A 23,887-nucleotide genomic window follows, 5' to 3' on the forward strand; every position below is an offset into this window, starting at 1 on the left:
TGGTAGCTTGGTGAATTGCCAACCTAGTAACTTGGTAAATTCATAATTTGGTAAATTGGTAACTTGGTACATTGGTAATTTGGTAAATTGGTAACTTGGTAACTTGGTATCTTGATAAATTGGTAACTTAGTAAATTGGTAACTTGATATCTTGGTAAATTGGTAACTTGGTGTCTTGGTAAATTGGTAACTTGGTAAATTGATAATTCTGTAACTTGTTAATTCGGTAATTTGGTAGCTTGGTGAATTGCCATCCTAGTAACCTGGTAAATTGGTAAGTAACTTGGTAAAAAAAATGCAACACTATAATAAATATTAACATTATAATAAAAAATCCCAATTTCACCTCACATTACAACAATAAAATTGCTGTATTAAATGCAAAATTACCTACAATAAAAAGCCTTATCTATCACGAATCTCCCAGTTCCCGCCACATAACTGTTAAGAACATTACCCACACGCACCTAATGATCAGTCGATCGTTGAAACACAGAATTGTATCGAAAGGACACAGGATTATAATTCGCATAGTAATTTAAGCACGGTGAATTCGCAATAGCCATCACAATACGCCACGAATGCAGTTTAATCAAATATGTGTTTACCTGGCAAATAACCTAGTGTGTAATTACTAATTACCCACGGAGATATTATACTAGGTACATTACGGATCGGTTGGATATTCCTGTTTAACTGCAACATCCACAGTTACTAATGCGATCGATAGCTCGTTTATTATGCTTATTTTAATTCGGAATTTCTTATTGGTTACCTTCGGTTCACTCGCTTTTAATTATCCACTTTATTACGACGATAGTCAGGATTTATCGAACACTCACCTGTAACAAACAAAACGTTCTTATTATTTATTCATTCCTTAACACTTATTTTTTTTATTTATACACTTATTAATTCTTAATCATTTGTTCGTTTATTAAAATACTATTTATTTATTTTAGACTGTTATTGGTGCATTTATTTACTAACAGTCTTCAGTTATTGTTATGTTATTTATTTAAATTAGCAAATTAGCATCTTGGTCAATTTGTAATTTGATAACTTGGTAAATTGGTAACCTGGTAGATTGATAACTTGGTAACTGGTTAAACTGAGAATTTGGTAAATGAGTAACTTGATAACTTGATAAATTTGTAATTTCGTAAACTAGCAAATTGGTAACTTAGTAACTTGATAACTTGGTAAATTGGTAATTTGGTAATTTGGTAAATTGGTAACTTGGTAAATTGGTAATTTGGTAATTTGGAAATTTAGTAATTTGGTAATTTGGTAAATTGGTAATTTGGTAATTTGGTAAATTGGTAACTTGGTAAATTGGTAATTTGGTAATTTGGAAATTTAGTAATTTGGTAATTTGGAAAATTGGTAAATTGGTAACTTGATAAATTGGTAACTTAGTAAATTGGTAACTTGGTAAATAGGTAATTTGGTAAATTCGTAAATTGGTAAATTGGTAACTTGGTAAATTGGTAACTTGGTAAATAGGTAATTTCGTAAATTGGTAAATTGGTAAATTGGTAAATTGGTAACTTGGTAAATTGGTAACTTGGTAAATTGGTAACTTGATAACTTAATTATTGTTATATTATTTATTTATTTTTGAGTGTTATGTCAATTAGATTAAATATTCTCTACCCAAAAACCAATCACTATATCACTACATTCATTCATAAATCAACAGAATTTCAAATTGATGTTATCAATTATAAAAATAAAAAGTCTTCTAAAAAATAAAATTATAAGAATGTTCAAAATGTCACAAAAATATTCATCGTCAATACCACAATGTTATTATTGCTAACATTTATATTTAATACTATACTATTCATGTTATAAAATATAAAATTTATATTAACATCTTTGAAGAAAAGTGTTCATATAACAAAAACAATATGGCTGTTATATGTCCATTTCAAATTAACCTAAAAGTTTGAGGTTATGTCCGGTGGAAAAAGCACGCAGTGAATTTTCAGAGATGATTCAATTAGATGTCCAATATGCACGGCAGCTGACAAGATTAGTGGGGTCACATGATACCCGGCCATAGATCTATCTTATATCGAATGTAGAGCGTGACGCATAGGTCACGGTGGTCCTCTTTCTACAAATTAGATCGGAAGTAACGAGTTACCCGAGCATCGAAAAATACGAGTTGTTTCCTCGGCGAATTTGATTTTGGCGCAAAATTAAACCGCGTTGTTTGTGGGTCGAGAAAGGGAATTAGAAAGCAGATTCGTTTCAGCTGCTTTACGAGTTTATGAACTGCCATTGCAGACGTACGGAGTTTCCCTATGGCTATTTCCCGGCAAGTATATACCGCAAAATTAGAGTCGACAGCTGCGGAGATTCGCCAATTTTCTCCAAATAGAAGAATAACGAGCAAACAGAGAGAACGGCAAACAAATTAATCAACTAATTTGGATGTCGTCGAATATGAAGGGGTTTATGAAATGTATTTCTGCGAGGATTGATGCACTTAAGATTGGACTCTTAAACAGATAATTGGGATGTGCTGGAGCGAAGAGAGAAATTTTTATTTAATTTTTAGATTTCGATGTTTTTTTCATAGGGGAATTTTTTAATATTTGAAGGTTGAATTTCTCTAGGTAGAGATTTAAGAATTGATAGAGAATGTTGCAAATTGATAAATTGGTGTATTGGTAGCTTGGTAATTTGGTAAGTTGATAGATGAGTAAGTTCGTAAATTGGAAATTTGGTAAATGAAAAATTGATAATGTAGTGAATTTGTAACTTGGTATCTTGGTAAACTGATAAGTAAGTATCTTGGTACATTGGTAAACTTCTAACATGATAACTAAGTAAATTGGTAACTTGGTAACTTGGTAAATTGGTAACTTGATATATTTGTAATTTGATAAGCTAGTAAATTGATAACTTTGTAAATTAGTTACAATATATCTTAACAAAATGGTAGCTTGATAAATGGATAAACTGTTAACTTGGTAAATTGATAATTTGATATATTTGTAACTTGAAAAGACAGTAAAGTGGTATCCTGGTAAATTAGTTACATTGCATCTTAATAAATTGGTATCTTGTTTAATTGCTAGCTTGGTAAATGGGTAAATTGGTAACTTGGTAAATCAGTAACTCAATAAACTAGTAACTTGGTAAATTTTTCATTTCATAAGTTAGTAAACTGATAATTTGGTAACCGAACAAACTGGGAACCTAATAAATTTGTAATTTGGTAATATAATAAGTTGATAAATGACCAAAACTGGTAACTTGGTAACTTGATACCTTGATAACTTGGTAATAAGACACTTTGTAAATTAATAATATTCTAACTTAGTAAATTAGCAAATTAGCATCTTGGTCAATTGGTAACTTGATAACTTGGTAACCAGGTAGATTGATAACTTGGTAACTTGTTAAATTGAGAATTTGGTAAATAAGTAACTTGATAACTTGAGAAATTTGTAATTTTGTAAATTAGCAAATTGGTACCTTGGTAAATTGGTAATTTAGTATATTGGTAACTTAGTAAATTGGTAACTTGGTAAATTGGTAAATTGGTAACTTGGTAAATTGGTAAATTGGTAACTTGGTAAATTGGTAACTTGGTAAATTGGTAACTTGGTAAATTGGTAACTTGGTAAATTGGTAAATTGCTAATTTGATAAATTGGTAATTTGGTAAATTGGTAATTTGGTAATTTGGTAAATTGATAAATTGGTAAATTGGTAAGTGAGTAAGTTGGTAAACTAATAACTAAGTAACTTGGTAAATTGGTAAATCTGTAATTTGGTAAGCTAGTAAATTGATACCTTGGTAAACTGGTTAATTGATAACTTGATAAATCCACAGCTTGATAAATTATTAGTAATATGGTAAATTCGTAAATTAGTAGTTCAGAAGTTCAGAAATTTACATCCATGAAATTGTCCAGCAACAAAATTTTATATACATCCACATTGTATTAATTTTGATACCCGTATAAAAACAGTAGCAAGTTTCAAGGTCCCTACAAACGTACGACCATCGAATAATCGCGTAAAAGCTCGAACATAACCGTGCAACTGCTCTTCGCAGTTCCTTCCCCTTTTTCCCGGCTCGTTACCAGATCGCATAAAGATTACTAATGGAATTCGCACCGCGGTATAAAAGTTGGCTGGCTCCTCTGTTAACTCGCCGGTCAACGATTCTCCGTGAGCATTGCTAGCTGCATTAGCGAGTTTGCGGGTGTTGGCCGCCATGAAAAATACGGAGCCCGAAGTGCATTTTAGCTCGGGCAAGGCAACGTTGGCTGGGGCTGATTGGAGAAAGCCCACGGGAGTCGTTCCGTTGACGCGGAGAGTCTTCGTCTGGGTCCTTTTGGATTCTTATTCCACGTATCCCCCATTCCAGCTACACCCGACCTCGCTTCCAGGATCGTTTTACGCACCGACTACACGTTTACACGCGAAACGTGTGCAAATGGCGGACCAGGAGCTGCCTCGTGAAAATTTTACACCCGAGGAACACAGAAGAAGTTCGAAACACGGTCGAAGGGAAGATCCCAGCGAATACGTCGAGCTCACCTTCGAATTTCTGCGACCTTTTAATAAATTACACGACCTTCCGGCCGAATGGCTGCACCGGGAACTGTTTATACCGCCTTCCAAATGAATTTCTCATCTCACTCGGACCGAACCGACTTTACACGAGCTTTACCGCGGCTTTCGACCGGGAGCTGCATGAAAGATGGCTGATATTTTCTTCGGTGACAAAATTCGACTTTTGAAGACTAATTACTTTCTCTCAATTTTAAACAAAAATTAATGCACATAAGCTGTCATTAAAATTAATAACCTTCCACAATATTTAGTGTTGATATTCCGTTTCCTTCAACGATAATAATAAAAGTATAACTTGACAGTAAATCTTTTCGCTAAGTGGCTTCTCAAAAACCAAATCACATCGCAAGGAGAAACGTAAAATATTCGATGTAATGGGTGAGGCAGCAGATTTTCGATGACGCACTTTCGCGCACAAAATGTCGCGTGCAGGTCGTTAAAGAGCCGTCGTTCACGCAACTTTCCGCCCTAAATACGCGTTAACAATCTCGTTTTTCCCCTTTCTTCATGGTCCCCGTTCCTCTTCCAGAAACCGGTGTCTTCGTACGTGCAGCGAGCGTGCACGGTTCTCCCGTTTCCGTTTCGTCAATGGCGACTTCCGGTTGCCATTCAGCCCGGTCGTTATTACGAATTCGAAGCAAGCTTCAGGCCGGTCGTTTCGAAATAATTTTCGCTGCAGCCGGCGTGCTTCCGTCGGAATTGGATATTGTGAGGTCCTCGCAGAGCGAAAAACAGAGAAAAAAAAGAACGAACGAGAGAGAACAGGTCCCTCGTTTGTTCCTGTTTTCGTCGAGTACGAATTTCTGGGTTAGATTCGTTGGCTGCAAATGGTAAATTCGGTTTCCGCGGAGGATCCCCATCCCGCGGACGATGAATAAACTCCGCATGGAAGAAATTAAAAGGACGAACTGCAAATGGACCGTTTGAGAGGTCGAGGCAATTTTTCGCGGTAAATAGATGCACGTACCCGAAACGAGCACACTCGAAGAGGAACTCGGATATTTTCTGTTTGCTTTTTTTTATTTTTAAACGAGAGTTTGTTTATCGTCGACGATACGAAGAAAAACGCGGGAAGAAACGTAATTTTTCGAGGAGACGACACCAACGGCACGGAGACTCCGGCACCGCATTCCATCCTTCCGGCTTACGTTAAGCCACTTTTTATGCCGGCTTATCGGGACAAGATGAATGCAACATGATATCAAAAGAAGGAATTCCATAACGACAGTGCACACAGACCACCTCAAAGGACGTCTTTCTTCGCTACTTCAACGTTTGCTTACTCTCCTCTCGGCGAATTTTATTGAAACCCCTTTACCAGCGAAGAGGGATGGAGTGTGTTGTGTGCTTAAAGGCGAATTGTTTGAATACGATATATACGAATCTTTGATATTGTCTAAAATAGATCGATTCGGTTCGCTGCGCCGAAAGCATCCACGGATCTGCAGGTCTGAGTGGAAAGTTTGAGAGCCACTCTTTTGGTTCCTTTCTGCGATGTTCCCTTTGGCAACGTATTTTGGATAATAATTTTATCGTCTTCAGTATTTGTACACGTATTGGAAAATTTACAATCGCCTCGGAGATTCTATCAAGTCACGAATATTTAGAAATACGATATTTAACCTGTGTTAATGTCATGTGAGTCGTAAACCTAAATACACCTAACCTACAAAAGCATGCTAATATATAACGCCATATCTTAACATTTTAATATGACATACTTCATACAGAGTATATCTGTACATCGTATACATGTGTATATACATATGTATATCATATGATATACCGCTATATCATTCGCTGTGCACTCGCTGGGGGGTCCCGTGTGTCGCCTACAGACCTAGCAGAAAAATGACGGTTTGATCATTTTTCTGATAGTTTTGGCCCATTGTAAGAAAGTTTGATGCCCTCAAAAAAAGTCGTATCTCGCACGGTTTGGCCTGTACGTTCATAGGCATGAGTGGTCGGGAGTTACAGTATTTTGCTAGCTACGCCGATCTCTGCCCTCATTAGGCACCTTCAACAATTTTTCTAGGGGTTTTGGCCCATTCTGAGCAAGTTTGATTCTCTGACAAAATGTCGTATCTCTTACGGTTTAGCCTGTACGTACATGGGCAGGATAGGGCCTTATAGCATTTTGACTCGCTTTCGCTGGGGGGCTCCCCGTCCATATTAATCACTTCTGATAATTTTTCTAGGGGTTTTGGCCCATTCTAAGCAAGTTTGATTCTCTGACAAAATATCGTATCTCTCACCGTTTGGCCTGTAGGCACATGGGCATGAGTGGTCAGGATAAGACCTTGCAGTATTTTGACACGCTTTCGCTCATTAGGAACATCTCCGGCCCCGTTAGCCACCTTTGACAATTTTTCTAGGGGTTTTGGCCTATTTTGAGAAAGTTTGATCCTTTGACAAAAAGTCGTATCTCGCACGGTTTGGCCTGTACGTTCATACGCATGAGTGGTCAGGAGGTCTCATAGTAATTTGACCCGCCTTCGCTTGCTAAGAGACTCTCCACTCCCATGAGTCATCTTTGACAATTTTTCTATGGGTTTTGGCCTATTTTGAGAAAGTTTGATCCTCTGTCAAAAAGTCGTATCTCGCACGGTTTGGCCTGTACATTCATATGCCTAATGGAGTGAACTTATGAAACACAGTAGTAAACTTGTTGAACCAAGTGAATATTCTACAGTATCTCGATATTATAGATCCGACAAATCGCAGCCAGGTTCAAAGAAATTCGTTAATAAATACTATTCGCAGCACCAGCGCGATAAACAAACACTAATGGAGCTAGTAACGCGGCCGCGCAAGCGAAATTAATTTGCGCAGAGGGCGTTTCTATAGCCGTTCTTTATTCTGATTATTCACCGACACAAAGACTAGTTCCAAGGAACTCGCGTGCTCGCATCAGCATAGAATAGAGGGACAAGCTGGCGTGTTTTATACGACTCGTTAGGCGCCAGGATGGCTGATCCGGCCGTGGAAGTCGTCGTGCTGGCGCGGTTTCCTCTCCACGACCCACTCCTCCATAGCTGGCGTGCACTTCCGTACCGCGGTTATGTGTATGGTTACGACACAAAGGAACCCGGTCGAGGTCAAACCTCTCTAAGAACTACTGCTAACCTGCAAATTTATTTCCTAGCTGCGATTCCTATAACGTACACCTGCCACCATGCTGCACGTCTCAGGCCTATGATTGGCAAGTCTACCCAGCCGGCATGTGAGATTAAGACGTGGAGGTTAAGGACACAGATGGGGTCACAGTTGAAAATTAGGGATTTGGGATGTGGAAGTTTAGGAATTTGGGATTTTGGGATATGAGGATTTGGGATGTGGAAGTTTAGGAATATGGAATTTTGGGAGATGAGGATTTGGAATGTGAGTATGTGGGATGCGGACATTTGGGATATGTGGAGTATAGAATATAGAGATTTGGAATATGCAGCTTTGGGGTTTTAGGGACTTAGCAAATAGAGATTTGGGACATAGGATATGAAGATGTAGAGATTTAGACACCCGAACTTGGTATGTAGACATTTGTGATATAGGAATTTGAGATGTAAACATTTAGGGTTTCGAGAACTTAGGATGTAAAGATTGTCTCCAAACTTAAACCTAGTTCAGTTACCAACTTACCAACAGTGTATAATACACATATGTACCGTATCACATTTCTGCCATATCACCATAAGCTCTCATTCCATTTTTCATACTATAGTCCAGAAAATTAATAGTCACAACGTTGAGCCTACTAATTTAGAGGCCAACTCCAAAGCGTACAGTACATGATTTTGCACAGTACATTAATTTCTTGTATGTGCAGTACCGAACCACATATATGCACTCCACATTAATAGAATGTCTGAATATTTCTGAAGAGGTTAAACGATTCGTAACAGAATTCAGCAACAGGGCGTGCAGAGTACCTGAAGGGGGATCATTGGTGCACCGAATACAGGCACGGAAGGCAGATTCCGTCTATGAACTTTTCGTCGAGTAAACGCAATTAGGCGATAGAGCAGCGCCGCAATTTGCCCTGGAGCAGCAAAACGGAGAAACTCTCCTTATGCACGAGTGGAATAATCTCGAGAGGAAAATCGAGAGCTCGAGCACGGAATCGATTAAGTCGAGACAGTTCGTTATTTGCGGAAAGAACTACTTAAGTTTGCATTTCGAGCGAATGAAATATAGAAAGCAACAAGCATAGGGGCGGAGATCGATTCCCAGCGGTGGTCGTCGATTTGAAGTGCATCGTCGATCGAAAGTCGAACCATGTATAATACATGCGAGCATGTACAAAGAAGGGATATTAAATTTTCCACGTCTACTTCGCCGACACCGTAGAACCCTGCAGAGTTAGGTCAATGCGTATAATACCTTGAACGTGTGAGTTTCGAATGGGACCGAATGCTACCCCAATTGGTTAGGAGAATTAGTATGGTATTTGGCCGGGGATCAATTACAGGATGCATCGTTCGATGCTGGATTGTAAGGTTTCCTAATTGAGACCAGAGATGCCATATTCACTTTCTGCATAGCTGTAAATAATTTTCATTTAATGTAATAAACGTAAGAAGTAATTTTCAGCAAGATAATTATTTATATCAACCTTTATTTTGTTGTTTAAAACCATATATCAAAAGTCCACATCGACGAAACTGCAGGTAAAAATTGTGTGAAGTTTAAGATGAAAGAGACTAACTGTTTTTCGCGCATATCTCGATAACTATTAGATCTATGATAAAAATAGTTGTTACAAAATTTGTAGCTTGAGCAATTTTCTACAAAAAAGGTTCTGCAAGTTTTTCTCATAGGCGTAACCGTTTTCGAGATATTATCATATGAATACAGGACTTAGCAGCGCTATCATTACTAACTCTGGGTGAAAGTAGTGGTACATGTATTACTTTGACTTAATACAATAAAAAGAGAACAACATGGCTGCCATAATAACGTACTTAATCCTGCAGACGGGATGGATGTTAAGGATTAACATTATGAAGCTAATTTTAACTCTGTTATCACCTGGTCCACACATTTTAGCAAGTTACGAAAACTAAATAAACTGTACCAACAAAACTAGGATCTACTCAAATCCAAATCCAAATGTATTACTCTTAGGGAGTCATTGCTGTGAAGGAGGATTAGAAACTGGACTATACATACGATAAGATAGTAAACGAAGGGTTCTGTATATACTAGTCCATATTAGATCGATTCTGTGCAACACCAAAACCAGAGTTAATCCAAATGCAAATCTAAATGGCCTATCATTCCATCAGGGAGTACAGTCATTACTGGTACGAATGGGATCAAAGCCGGGATTAAATACACCTGAAGATGCCAAAGTAACGATAGCCCATATTACATTGGATTAGTGCAACATGAAAACCAGGGTCAATCCAACGATCCTTTCGTTCTATCAGGGAGGATAATTATTCCTTGCTTTAGGGAGTTATACATGGGGCTGGATTATATTTATACAACAGAATTAAGGTTGGTACAAGACCCAAGTTCAAATCCACATTTAAGAGCTAGACCAATTGTAAGATCAAGACCAAGATCAAGACTAGGATCAAAACCAACTCCAAATCTAAGTCCAAGACCAAACTCAAGCCCAAGTGCAAGTCCAAATCGAAGACCAAAAGCAAGGCCAGAACCAGGACCAGGACCAAGACTAAAGTTCAAGTACAAGTCCAAATCTATGTCCAAGACCAAGTACAAAGACACAAGTTTAGAGACAAGTCCAAACTGTACCAGATCATCAAAATCATTACTGAAATTCAAGTTCAAACCCAAAACCAAATGTCCTATCATTCTATCATGGAATATGGTCACTGCTGGTGACAAGGATTAGATTGGAACACTTGAAGATACCAAAATGTCTTATAGCCCATGTTACATCAAATCTGTCCATCACCAAAACCAGGGTTAGCCGTCCTCCAACTCCTAATGTCCTATCACTGTAGAGTAGATTTACTGCTAGTGCTGAAGATGACTAGAAATGGACTGTATAAAGATACCACAGGTATCTTATTAGTCCACATCGCATGAGATATGTCCATCACCGTAGGGACTAACTGCGCTATCATTCTATCAAGGAATATAGTTATTGCCAGAGGTGATTAGATATATATACTGAAGATACCGAAAGTATATCTTATACATTAGTCCACATCAGACCTGTCCATCACCGAAACCAGGGTCTACCTCCACATCCAAATGCCCTATCATTCCATCAAGGAGTACAGTCACTGCCGGTATGAAAAGGGTTACTGGACATAGTCCAAGATCCTCGGCAGCGATAGCGACGGACGATTATGAAGGGGAGTAAGCACGAAGGGTTGAAAAGTACGAGAGGGACAGAAAATGGAGGGCGGGAAGGTGACGCGCGAGTAGGTGGAAAGAAATGATGCCTGTAGGAGCGTTTCGTCCAGGCATCGTTGGAAGGAAGTAAGTACCTAGTGGCCGAAAGGCGGCGTGGTTGTGCGGCACGGTGTGTGTTCGATGTTATCTGTGGTTGCCATGGGGATGCTATTGATTGGCCGACGCGCCGACAGACGTCACGGGAGTCGCGGCGCCACTCTGGCTATTGCCAGCCGCCCGCACCCTCCGCCCCCCGTGAACAGACCGTTCACCGTCACCTCGTTCACCCCGATTCACCCTGTTCCGTCCAACGTATCCCTTGCGCATTTACTAGTCCACTTACACGCCTGCCGGTCCTTGTTCACGTGCGTTCGACCGCGCACCAACGCATCCGTGCACACGAGAACGCACTATGCGGATGCCATCGTTGGACTCGTCTTACGTACGCATCTGATGCACCTCGTAGGGATTTTCAATGCTTCTTTGCGGGAACGTGACCCGATTGTGGCCAGTTTTTAATGGGGAGCTTATGGCATACTGCTGGTACGGTCATGAAGGCATATGTCACATTGGGGGTTGTTAACCTACTCGAAATTCTAAATTACTGGACTTTTTACAATTCTGATGGGCATTTGAGATGGACACGTGGTTCGATAGTGGGCAGTTTGGGGAAGTTTGCAACTTTAGGATTTTGGAACATAGGAAGTTAATATTTGGACACTGGAATATTGCGATGCTATCTATCGATAATCAGACTTAGCAGTTTTGAGGATTTTCGGACTTTTAGACTTTGAAATCTAAGAATTTTCAACTATTGAAATTTTGAGATTAAAATATCAGGATCTAGGAATTATAGAAAGCCACTATCGTGCCTAAGAGGTTAAACTACACGCGTACAGGCAGTAGGTCTACTCCGGCAATTTTGGAATCTTTGGTCCAAATTGCGTAGCTATTTCATGAGTAGGGAAGTGCACGTCTGTGCTAGGGACATCGAGGAGGGTGAAACAGTAGGGACACATTCCACGGATATCCCTGATATGGCCGATTCACTCATCGCGGCTTCCCCCTGCATTTCTAGAGTTGGCTACTGCACTCCTGTTAACCTGAACTCTGCTCTACTATTCTCGTCTACCCTTGGTCGATTGCATCCCGCCACCTCACTCTCGACAGACGGAACATTCTTATGGCAAACAGTACGCGCTAGGATGCTAGACATAATCGCGACGCATTGTTTGCGTGCTGTGAGAGGTAAAGATTTCTGAAGAGTGCAAGCAGCGTGTAGCAATTTATTAGTGCGCGTTTGAAATTCGCGCTCTTTTGGCGCGGGATGACTGAGGGGCGTTTGATGGCGTCGATGTACAGTCAGACTGTTTTTCAAGTTCGTTCTTCTTGAACTGTTGTTTTGTATGCTGTTTTGTGGATGTACTAGTTAAATATATTAAATATTATTGGAAGAAACGATATACACGTATCCCATTTCTTATTTTCCAAATTCTCAAAATTCGGATATTTTCAAGTTTCCCAATAATTACCTAAAAATCTCCAAAATCCACCATCCATAAATTCACCAAAAATCCGCAAACTTCACCACCTTCAAATTCTCCAAAAGTCTCCAATTCCACCATCCTTAAATTTCCCAAAAATCCCCAAATTCCACCATCCATGAATTCCCCTAAAAACCCCCAAATTTCACCACCTTTAAATCCCTCCAAAAATCCCCAAATTACACCATCCATAAATTCCCCAGAAATCCCAAAACTTCACCATCTTTAAATTCACCAAAAGTCTCCAATTCCACCATCCTTAAATTTCCCAAAAATCCCCAAATTCCACCATCCTTGAACTCCCTTAAAAACCCCCAAATTCCACAATTTTAAAAACGATTTCGAAACGTGTTGACTTTTACAAATCCCACATTTGAAAATGAAAGAACTTGCAAATCAAATCTAGAACAATTTGAAAACCTAACATCCTTAACCCTAATAAGATCCAGTAACTTAAAGTCCTAACCTAACCTAACTTAAATCTTGCCTAAACCATAATAACGAATCTAAGTTCAAACAAACTAATTGAATTTTCCATGAAATTCAAATCGTAGTATTTCATGCAAAAAATCTAACAAATCAAAATTTCACCCTAAACAGCTGACATAAAACAATCCACAAATCCATTAAAACATTTCGAATATAAAATCTGCATAGTAAAATTCGAAAAATAATTCAATTTCCGTCGCCATACACAGCTGCGTTAATTCACACATAAACGAACGAGATATTCAACAAAGAAAAGCTGGTATAAACGTGGACGAGTAGAGGGGGATGAGAAGGTAGGGGTTGGTAGAACCGAGGGAGTATGATGAAAGCAAAGCAGTAACCCGGTTGGACCAAGTCCAGGCATTCTGCAATCCTGACGTTTTCGACCAGCTGATCGGCCAGCACGAACGAACGAACGAACGAACAGATGAAAGAACGAACGAGCGGTGATATAGAACGAGCTAGTGGAATGGGGTGCCAGTCGGAGTGGCGCCGTCACGCTTTCCAGCTGCTTGCATTGCGTTATTTGCATCGTTAGTAATTTCGATATTTACGAATTTTTGATTTTTTGCAATTTGGGGATTTGCGGATTATTGTGAATTTTGGGATTTGAAAATGTTAGAATTTGGAGATTTTGGGGGAATTTGAGAATTTTTGAGGGGTATAAGGGTAGTCGAATTTGGAGATATTGGGGGAATTTATAGATGGTGAAATTTGGGGATTTTTGGGGGATTTAATGGTGGTGGAATTTGAAGATTTTGGGGGAATTTAAGAGTGGTGAGGTTTGGGGATTTTTGAGGGATTTAAGGGTGGTGGAATTTGGGGATTTTTGGGGGACTTAAGGGTGGTGGAATTTGAAGATTTTGGGAGAATTTATACATGGTGGAATTTGAGGTTTTTCGAGGGATTTAAGGGTGGTGGAATTTGGAAATTTTTGAGGAATTTATGAATGGTGGAATTTGGAGATTTTGGGGGAATTTAAGGGTGATGGAATTTGGGGATTTCTGGGGCATTTAAGGGTGGTGTAATTTAGAGATTTTGGGGGAATTTATAGATGGTGGAATTTGGGAATTTTTTAGCCATTTAAGTGTGGTGAAATTTGGAGATTTTGGAGGAATTTATGGATGGTGGAATTTGGGGATTCTTGGGAGATTTAAGGGTGGTGGAATTTGAAGATTTTTTGGAGATTTAAGGATGGCGGAATTTTGGGACTTAAACACCTAATTGCCTAAATTCAAAAATCCCTAAATTCAAAACCCCTAAATCCCTAAATCCTGAAATTCTCAAATTTCCAAATTCCAAAAATCCCAAACAAATCACCTCAATATAAAAAATATCCCTAGAACAGTGTCAACAAATTAAAAATTAATCATAACAAACTGCCATAAGTATAATCAACCCTAAATGACTATTATAATTCTCAACTTGCGTCATCATAATCACTCGTCCCTGTCCGCACCGACATTTTGTTCTTCCGAACGAACACACAGCACTGTAATATCTATTTACCAGCTTTTTGCTGGGTGATTCATTTTCGTTATCTTTTCCTTATATTAAGACCACGTGGTGTCGTTATTTTCCTTGTTCAGAATCAGGTCAAACTACAGACTAATCACATTTCTACCTTAACCACCTCAGGTATGTTTGTTTCACCACTGTTTATACCAATCATATGTTATGTTTATCTACTCCTTTTATCACCCTGCGTTCATCATTGTCTTACCGCCTCCTCGTTCATCATTTTCATTATCTTCCCTCTACTTTACCCATGTAAGTACTTCGCTTGTTATCTACTTCTTATTTATTGTTATTATCTTTTACTTTTTGGATTAAGCTGCTTCTACCGATGAAGTCATTTCCTGTTAGCTTTGTGATTAATTGCGTTATGCAGAAAATTTGCAGGATGCGAATATTATTACTTTTCTAAATTTACGCCTCAATTTTCATATTTTAATTTTGTATTTTTGCAAGTTTTAAAAAGGTGATCTTTTTATGGCTTCAATATTTAGAGTTTTGAATTCAAAAATTTTCACATTTTTGTTGTTCAGTTTTGTTTTTTTAAGTTGTTAGGTTTTTACATTTTTCAAATTGTTAAATCGTAAAATTTTTGTTTGAAGAGTTTTTATATTTCCAACTATTTAATATTTTGACAGTTTCTCAATTTTGAATCAGTCAATATTTTCACAATTTTTAAATTCTTATAATTTACATTTTTTTTTTAATTTTCACAACTTGTACATTTGCACAATCTTTATTTTTTAGAATTTTTAAATATTTGCAATTTTTAAATTTTCCCAATTTTTCAACTTTCTTTATTTTATGCATATGCACAATTTCTTAATGTTCTCAATTAAATTTTTTTATTTTCACAATTTCCACATTTCACCATTTATAATCTTCAAAATTAAAAAATTTCTACACCATCATAGTCAAATTTGCAGACTCTATGTATTTAAAATTAATAACAGAATAATAAACTTTTGAAGTCTTGAAATTCCCAGCTATGCAAATTCAAAATCCCCTGAAGCTCAAAGCAAGGAAAATCTTTATTCTCCGCACAGAAATCAAAATTTTCCCGGGAGGGTTCATTTTCCATTCCACTGCGCCTGCGTGGTAACGAGCAAAAGCTCGCGACTTTCGATTCCGAAACTTCCCGTGTTCTCATAAAACGACGACACCGAATCCTTTGAAAAAAGGAGGAAAAACGTTTTCAGAATAGAGGAAGAAGTAGCTTCTTACTAGTCGAACGGTGCGTCGCTGAAATTCCAGAATAAACAAAAATGGATCCCGGTCTTCTTTATATCCCGTGGCGAATGTCTGACGCGAAGAATCCAGAAACACGAGCAAGCTCGTAAATCAAACGTGTCTGCACTTCGTACACGAGAGTCGAATCCGTAAACCTTGCGCCCCTTTAATCCCACATCCATTATTGGTACGTCACGAATAAGAGGGTGCTTTTCTTCGGTCGAGGCGAAGAGCACACCGCCATTACGAACGTCATCGCCAGTCAGTCGTGTTTGCAGGATGCTGGAAAAGGGGTTCCCTGGGACCACGCATTATTTCCTGTCCTGGCATTCGACGTAGAGGGCCCAGGGCATTCCGAACGTTTGATTGAAAATTTCTTGAGATGGTATGCGCAATAGGCTTCGCCCTGTCTGTCGAACGGCTTTATACGATGCTAAAAAACACCCGATCGATCTATATTTAACGTCCTGGAATTCCTACGGTCCTTTACTATTTTGCTCGGTTTTCGTATTTAACACTAGACTTACGGAACCCGTCAAAATGACGGATAATAAGTCTATTTTAGATGACAGAACTTGTTAAGAAATTTTTGTAAAAATTTCATCAAGCAAAAGAATCAATGTTTTAGGCAGCACACATATCATCTGCAATTTATTTATTTTTCTACTTTACTTCAAATTTAAATGTAAGTGACTATCAAACGTCCGTAAACCTAATGATTGATTTATGGAATGACTCAGATTTCTTGTTTTATGATGTTACAGTAATTGTTTTACATAAAACGAACCTTCATCAGTCAACGTACTCTTGCATTTAATACTATTGACTAAATGGTTGAAACTGTAATTGTTCTCTAAAAAATGAAACACTGAGTCATCAAGATTATTGTATCAGTAATCTGATCGATGTTGGTACACACAGGAGGTCGTTGCTGATGGTTCATTTTTATAAGTGATCAGTAATTATAATTTTAAGGTGATGTTACAGTAATTGCTTTCCAAAAAATGAACCTTCATCAGTCAACATACTCTTGCATCTAATACTATTGATTAAATGGTTGAAACTGTAATTGTTCTCTAAAAAATGAAACACTGAGTCATCAAGATTATTGTATCAGTAATCTGATCGATGTTGGTACACACAGGAGGTCGTTGCTGATGGTTCATTTTTATAAGTGATCAGTAATTATAATTTTTAGGTGATGTTACAGTAATTGCTTTAAAAAATATGCACCTTCACCAGTCAACGTCCTTTTGCATGAAATAATATTGATTAAGTTAGTGATACAATAACTTTTTGTTAGTCAATGAACCACCACTAGTCAACTTATTCTTGTGCGTGATAATATTGGTTAAATTTATATTGCAATAATTATATTTAAAAAAATGAACTTGCACCATCCAATGTACTCTTGCATGTAATAATTATAATTAAATTGATGATACAATAATTTTTTGTTAACAAATAAACCGTCACCAGTGAACGTATTCTTCTATGTGACAATAATACAATAACTGTTCTCCAAAAAATGAACCACCACTAGTCAACTCATTCTTGTACGTGATAACAACGATTAAATTAATAATGCAATCATATTTACCCAAAAAATGAACCATTACTCAACGTACCCTTATATATGATAATATCGATTGCATTAATAATACGATAACTGTTTGTGCAATAACTGTGATGATACAATAACTAAAAAATAAACTATCAGTCAACGTAGTCGAACAGCGACGCTTAGCGCGAGAGTACAACAAAATGGCGGCCATACCGCTTCGAGAAATAAAACGACAAAATTGAACGAAAGAGAGACCAGCACTTTGTTTTAAAAATTGATTTCGAAAGCTTGTACGTGAACTTAATACATTTACTAGTAGTATTAGTAATGCATTTACTAACAACAAAGGTTTTACCTCAAACGAGATACCGTATCTCTTGTACGTAAGAGTATAATAAAATTCAAAGCCCATACGTGGCAGTTAATTTCATCTCCATTTCGAAACAAAAGGATCGAAAGAAGGTGGAAGGAAGGTATCAAAGACAATGGACTAATCCGTTATGTGGCTTATTACAGTTTTTCCCGCGCTTTTTCCGCCCCCTCGTTCGCCGCATCTGCCGCACATCCTGACGGAAGAACAAAAGCTGTTTCTTCAGCTTGTAACAAGTTGCCGGCGGTTATACGAAAAGTTCGGGACAGAAAGTAACGTACCATGGATGCCAGCAAAATTACCAATAATTACAGTCCGTGATTTATTACTTTCCAACTATTTGCAACAAGTTTCTGATACCGTGTGCAGGAATTTCGAATATTAACGTCTGCAGTATCGGTGAAGATCGATAATAAAGTGCAACGGTACAATTATTGCAATTTTTATTCAATAAACTTCGATATTGCGATTCGTTCATTAAACTGTGTATAATACGAGCAAATTAATAATAAACTTATAATGCTCACAATGCAGAGTTACGGTGTGCCTGAAATTAAAAATAATAAAAAGTAAATGATAAAGCATAATGTACACGTTGATTTAACTGAAGAGCAATTTATGCCACAACGGTGCAATTATTGCAATTTTTATTCAACAACCTTCTTTCACGAATTGTTCAATTCAAATTATTATTAAACTGTTTATAACAGAAGTAATTAATAATGTTAACTTCCAGTGTACAATGCACGAAATTAAAAATAAGGTTGATAAATTGACTCTAAAACATAAATTAAGGACACGTTGTATCTTGATGAAGATTAAAATATTTACAGAAAACTTCAGGTCATTTTTCAACTTCAAGTAACCTCTTGCAAAAGGTCATTTTCTCTGCGTAGTTTCAATTAATTAATCTTACAGTAATTTATTTATTTGTTAAAAAAGAAACAATTTAATCCTAACATAATCTCAAAATTAGCTTAAAGCATGTATTTAAAAAAACCAACTTAACCCTAACGTAACCTCAAATTTAGCTTAAAACATGTATTTAAAAAAACCCAATGTAACCCTAACATAACCGCAAAATTAGCTTAAAGCATGTATTTAAAAAAACCTCAATCTGAACCTAATATAACCTCAAAACGAGCTTCACAATAAATTCACCAAATTGTAGAAGAAACTTTAAATATAGTTAAAATAAGAAACCATTAAATTTTCGCATTCTGAATAAAATCAGACAAAAGATAAACAGAGGAGCGACCAATAAATATTTGATTGGATTCAGAATTACCGAGGATATTTGCGGCGACGAAAGAAATAATAAGGAAAAAAGCAGACGACTCACCTTCGAGTCTAATTGATTCTAGTTAAGCGTTTAATCGGTGAACGAATATCGCTCAATCGAGGGCAAAGCAATAATAGTATCGAATGATCGCAGAAGCAATCGATCTTGAACGAGGTAGCGTTAATGGAAAATGAAATTGTGGTCCGAGTATTATCCGGAGAATTTGGATTATCCTGACGCGCGTAATAGAAACCCCATTAGCGTTGGCATACTGTTTCTAGCCTCGACAAGCCTCGTCCAAGATTGCCAGGATCCGATTAATGCTAAAAGTAACGATAATTGCTATGATTAACTGGTCTATCGCCGAAATTCACGTAACCTGTGGCTGGTAACGGAAGTGACGCGACCGCTGCCCACTGCGAACAATTATGGCCGTCCATCGACGGGTGGTTTGCGCCTAAGTGAAGGAAATGCGAAAAACCGCAACCATTTTGAAACTGCGTGTCGATTTTCTGGGTGGAATGGTACTGCGTTGTTTTGTTATTAGATTCTGTGTATTTATGTATTTGTGTATGTAGAAATTTACGTCTGTATCTGTGATCTAAATCTGGTGGGAGTAGGTTAAGTATTGATGAACTTGGAGATTGTGAGTTTGGAGGAATTTGGAGGAGATTTGAAAAGTGACACTTTTCGAAGAATTTGGGAATTTGATTATTTTGGAGGTTGAGGTTTGAAGGATTGGGACTTTGGAATTTTTAATATCTGAGAATTTGGAAATTTGGGAATTTAAGGATTTGAGGGATTGGGATGTTGGAAATTTCAACATTTGAGAATTTGGAAATTTGGGAACTTGAGGAATTGAGGGATTGGGACTTTTGAAACTTCTACATTGGAGAATTTGAGGATTTGAGAGATTCTGACTTTGGAAATTTCAACAATTGAGAATTTGAGAATTTGAGGGATTAGAACGTTGGAAATTTAAACATTTGAGAATTTGGAAATTTGGCAATTTGAAGATTTGAGGAATCGGGACCTTGGAAATTTCGACATTTGAGAATTTGGAAATTTGGAAATTTGAGAGTTTGAGTAGTAACCACGTAGTAGTACCAACACGTACTAATCCAACGCATAGTAATGCAATGCGTGGTAATTCTACGCGTAGTAATGCAACTTGTGGTAATCCAACGCGTAGTAATCCAACGCGTAGTAACCCAGCGTGTGAATATCCAACGCGTAGTAACCCAGCGTGTGAATATCCAACGCGTAGTAATCCAGCGCGTGGATATTCAACGCGTAGGAATCTAACGCGTGGAAATCTAGCGCGTAGTTATCCAACGCGTGGTAATTCTACGCGTAGGAATCTAACGCGTGGAAATCTAACGCATAGTTATCCAATGCGTAGTAATGTAACGCGTGGTAATTCTATGCGTACTAATGCAACGTGTAATACCACCACGCGTCCGATTACCATGCGTCCCACTACCACGCGTAGTACCACTACGCATCCCACTACCACGCGTAGTACCACCACGCATCCCACTACCACGCGTAGTACCATGACACGTCCCATTACCACGCGTAGTACTACCACGCGTTCCACAACCACGCGTCTCTCTACCACGCGTAGTACCACCACGTGTCCCACTACCACGCATAGTGCCATGACAAGTCCCATTACCACGCGTAGTACCACCACGCGTCCCACAACCACGCGTCTCTCTATCACGCGCAGTACTACCACGCATAGTACCACCACGCGTCCCACTACCACGCGTAGTACCTCCATGCGTCCCACTACCACGCGTTGTACCACCATGCGTCCCACTACCACGCATAGTACCACCACGTGTCCCACTACCACGCGTAGTATCACCATACGTCCCACTACCACGCGTAGTACCACCATGCGTCCCACTACCACGCGTAGTACCACCACGCGTCCTACTACCAACCACTAGGCTCGAAGCTGCGCTCTCGCGTCTGCGCACGCGTAACCTCGTGCTCCGATTCGTCCATGTTTTTCCTTAATAATTCAAAAACGAAGTTCCAAACTACATTTTTGCAAAGGGAAATCTTACTCAGAATCATGTCAGCTACCATTTCAAGAACCTACATGAATTATGAGACACCCTATATAATACTTGATGATCTAAAAACTGAAAAATGAGTGAAATCCGCATATTTATTAAAAACTGTTAAATCTTGAAAAACTCATCAATAACAAAAACATGTTAACTTAATGTGTAAAACGTCCAACTTACTTCAAGTATAAAAAGGAACGTGAAGTTAATTAAATAGACATTGTATCGAAGGTCCAAAGAAGATAATTTGTTCCCTGTTGAGAAATGACTCGGTTAATAGGTTAACGTGCGAATATTCGGCGCAGCAACGAACGCGAAATTAACTGAGATCGCCGTCGGCGCTTGTTATCCGTAGAAACGCGCGAATTGGTAACTTTTTCACCGCATCGTACGAAATGATTTATAGCCGACGAGTTTTTACCTATTCCAGCCCTAAAATGACAGACCAGCTAATTAACTCTGCTATTGTTTGACCCCTCTATCCACCCATTTTCCCTCGTCCACGTAGTCGCAAAACTATTATTACTCACGCTACGTTACTTCCCGGTAATTAACGAACACAATCCGAATGTTCTGACAGGAAAGGGGAATGACTCTGCTCCTATCCTGTTCTTTGCTTCGACTGCCTTCGTAAACGTTCTCTGATTCGCTACAGATACACTGATACTAATAGTATCACCGAAATCCAATAACGAAGGTACACTGAAGTACATTCGGAGTTAAAAGCGACTACACGCCGCAAATACACAATTCGATATTAGAAACACGATTTCCATTCTGTATGCGCGTGGAATATTCTGAATACGTAAATTCAAGAAATATTGTCGAATAGGAATATTTTTAGGTATTTTTATTTATTGTTGAAATTGTATTTACTGGACTGGAGGTTTACTGGAGAAATATAAGAAAATAATATATATTATTGAGATAATATGTAAATTATATTCATAGAATCGAGTAATTATGAATGATTTTGAAGGAGATTGTGAGAAAGATTAGGTTGTTTTATAGTTATTTTAGCTGGCAAGACTTTAATTGAGAGATGAATTTTGGAAATGATTATTATACGTTTGTGCATATCTTTCTACCAACTAATCGAACGACTGATAAACCTTTGCCATTCAATAGATTACATTGAAAGGAGTAATTTTTGTCTAAAAACTTTCTCTCTATCTCTTACAGGTTTACTAAAAAATAAAATCGTAAAGTAACTGAATTTATAGGTTATGTTCATTTCAGTAGTCATCAAAATTTTACAAATTATTAATAAACCATTCAAACAACTCTACCATTTGATAGATTTGATTGAAAGGAGTAATTTTTGTCTAAAAACTTTCTCTCTATCTCTTACAGGTTTACCAAAAAATAAAATCGTAAAGTAACTGAATTTATAGGTTATGTTCATTTCAATAGTCATCAAAATTTTACAAATTATTAATAAACCATTCAAACAACTCTGCCATTTGATAGATTTGATTGAAAGGAGTAATTTTTGTCTAAAAACTTTCTCTCTATCTCTTACATGTTTACCAAAAAATAAAATCGTAAAGTAACTGAATTTGTAGGTTATGTTCATTTCAGTAGTCATTAAAGTTTTACAAATTATTAGTAAACCATTCAAACAACTTTGCCATTTGATAAATTGGACTGAAAGGAGTAATTTCTGTCTAAAAACTTTCTCTCTATCTCTTACAGGTTTACCAAAAAATAAAATCGTAAAGTAACTGTCATGTCGCGTAACCTAAAACGTAACATAACCTAAAAATTTTAATAGGTATTTAAGTTAAAAGCAACCTCGTAACTTTACGTAATATAAAATATACAATATACAATAATACTAATGTATAATATAAAATATACAATAATAATGTACAACATATAATAATAAAATAATGTATAATATATAATAATATAATAATGAAGTCTTCAATTCAAAAAGACTCGACTCCCTAATTTTACTTATCTAACTTTCGTCCAACTTCGGTTAAAATTGATTCATCGTTATTTACGAAAGGTTGTCTCGGTAAATGCGTGACTATAGTCTATTTAATCGCGTATATGGCCGGTCTTACCGTAAATTAGATAATATTGCCCGTAAACTTCTACCTATCTACCAATTTACGTTTGGGACTTCGGCAACGTATCGTTTCGTGACGGTGAAACGTAAAATTCTATAAAAGTATCTTTAGTCATGGTAATTTAAACTCATGCATTATTTACATTACTGGCTTCTCAAAGCGTTACAAATTCATTTACAATCCCATTGTAACGTCTTCTGTACCTTCCTTGGCGAAAAATGCAATATTTATTTCTGTCGTTGTATTTCAAATTAGTTTCACGATAATCATTATAAGTTTATTCTTCTTCTTAAAATACAAATATTTTCTCGAGTATCTAAGCATATTATCATAATTTTACAGCAGTGACTAAACGACATGTAGAACCATTAGTGGACTGTATCTAAAAAATGAATTTCATTTCGACTAAAATTTTGCTATGACTCGGAAGTGTCTTCAAATTTTTACGTTTCACAAAAGCTTGGGTACAATTTTTGTGACATTGGTGAAAGTTTCTAATTTTCTATTTAGTAAAATTCGAGAGGAGATGGAAATGCAATGACGTATAAAGTGGCTCTTTATCCAAAGACCGTAGCAAGTAGTAAAACCAAGCAACACCTCGACACGAATAGAAAACTACAAACGAAGGACTACTGCTAAGGTTAAGGGTTCAGATGTGACTGACAAATCAAAGAATACTCGCCAGAATGGACTTGTGTCTTATTGCTGCTACGGATAATTGATTTGAAACTACAACTCATGTAATATGCATTCTACGACCTAAC

General features: G+C 37.5%; 1 protein-coding gene across 19 annotated transcripts in view; it reads right to left on the reverse strand.

Moving 5' to 3' along the window:
- LOC100878152 (protein muscleblind) overlaps positions 1-23,887 on the reverse strand; it is a 491,425-nt gene that overhangs the window by 117,686 nt on the left and 349,852 nt on the right. Inside the window, exon 4 of one of the 19 annotated variants that reach the window (XM_076540525.1) lies at positions 813-842. The exons of the other annotated variants lie outside the window; for them this stretch is intronic. Within the exon in view, the coding sequence (XP_076396640.1) occupies positions 828-842 (15 nt within the window). The 3' untranslated portion in view covers positions 813-827. Of the gene's footprint in view, positions 1-812; positions 843-23,887 lie in introns of those variants that run through there. 19 annotated transcript variants of the gene reach the window in all.

The sequence above is a fragment of the Megachile rotundata genome, chromosome 15 (genome assembly GCF_050947335.1).
Source record: "Megachile rotundata isolate GNS110a chromosome 15, iyMegRotu1, whole genome shotgun sequence".
Lineage (NCBI taxonomy): Eukaryota > Metazoa > Arthropoda > Insecta > Hymenoptera > Megachilidae > Megachile > Megachile rotundata.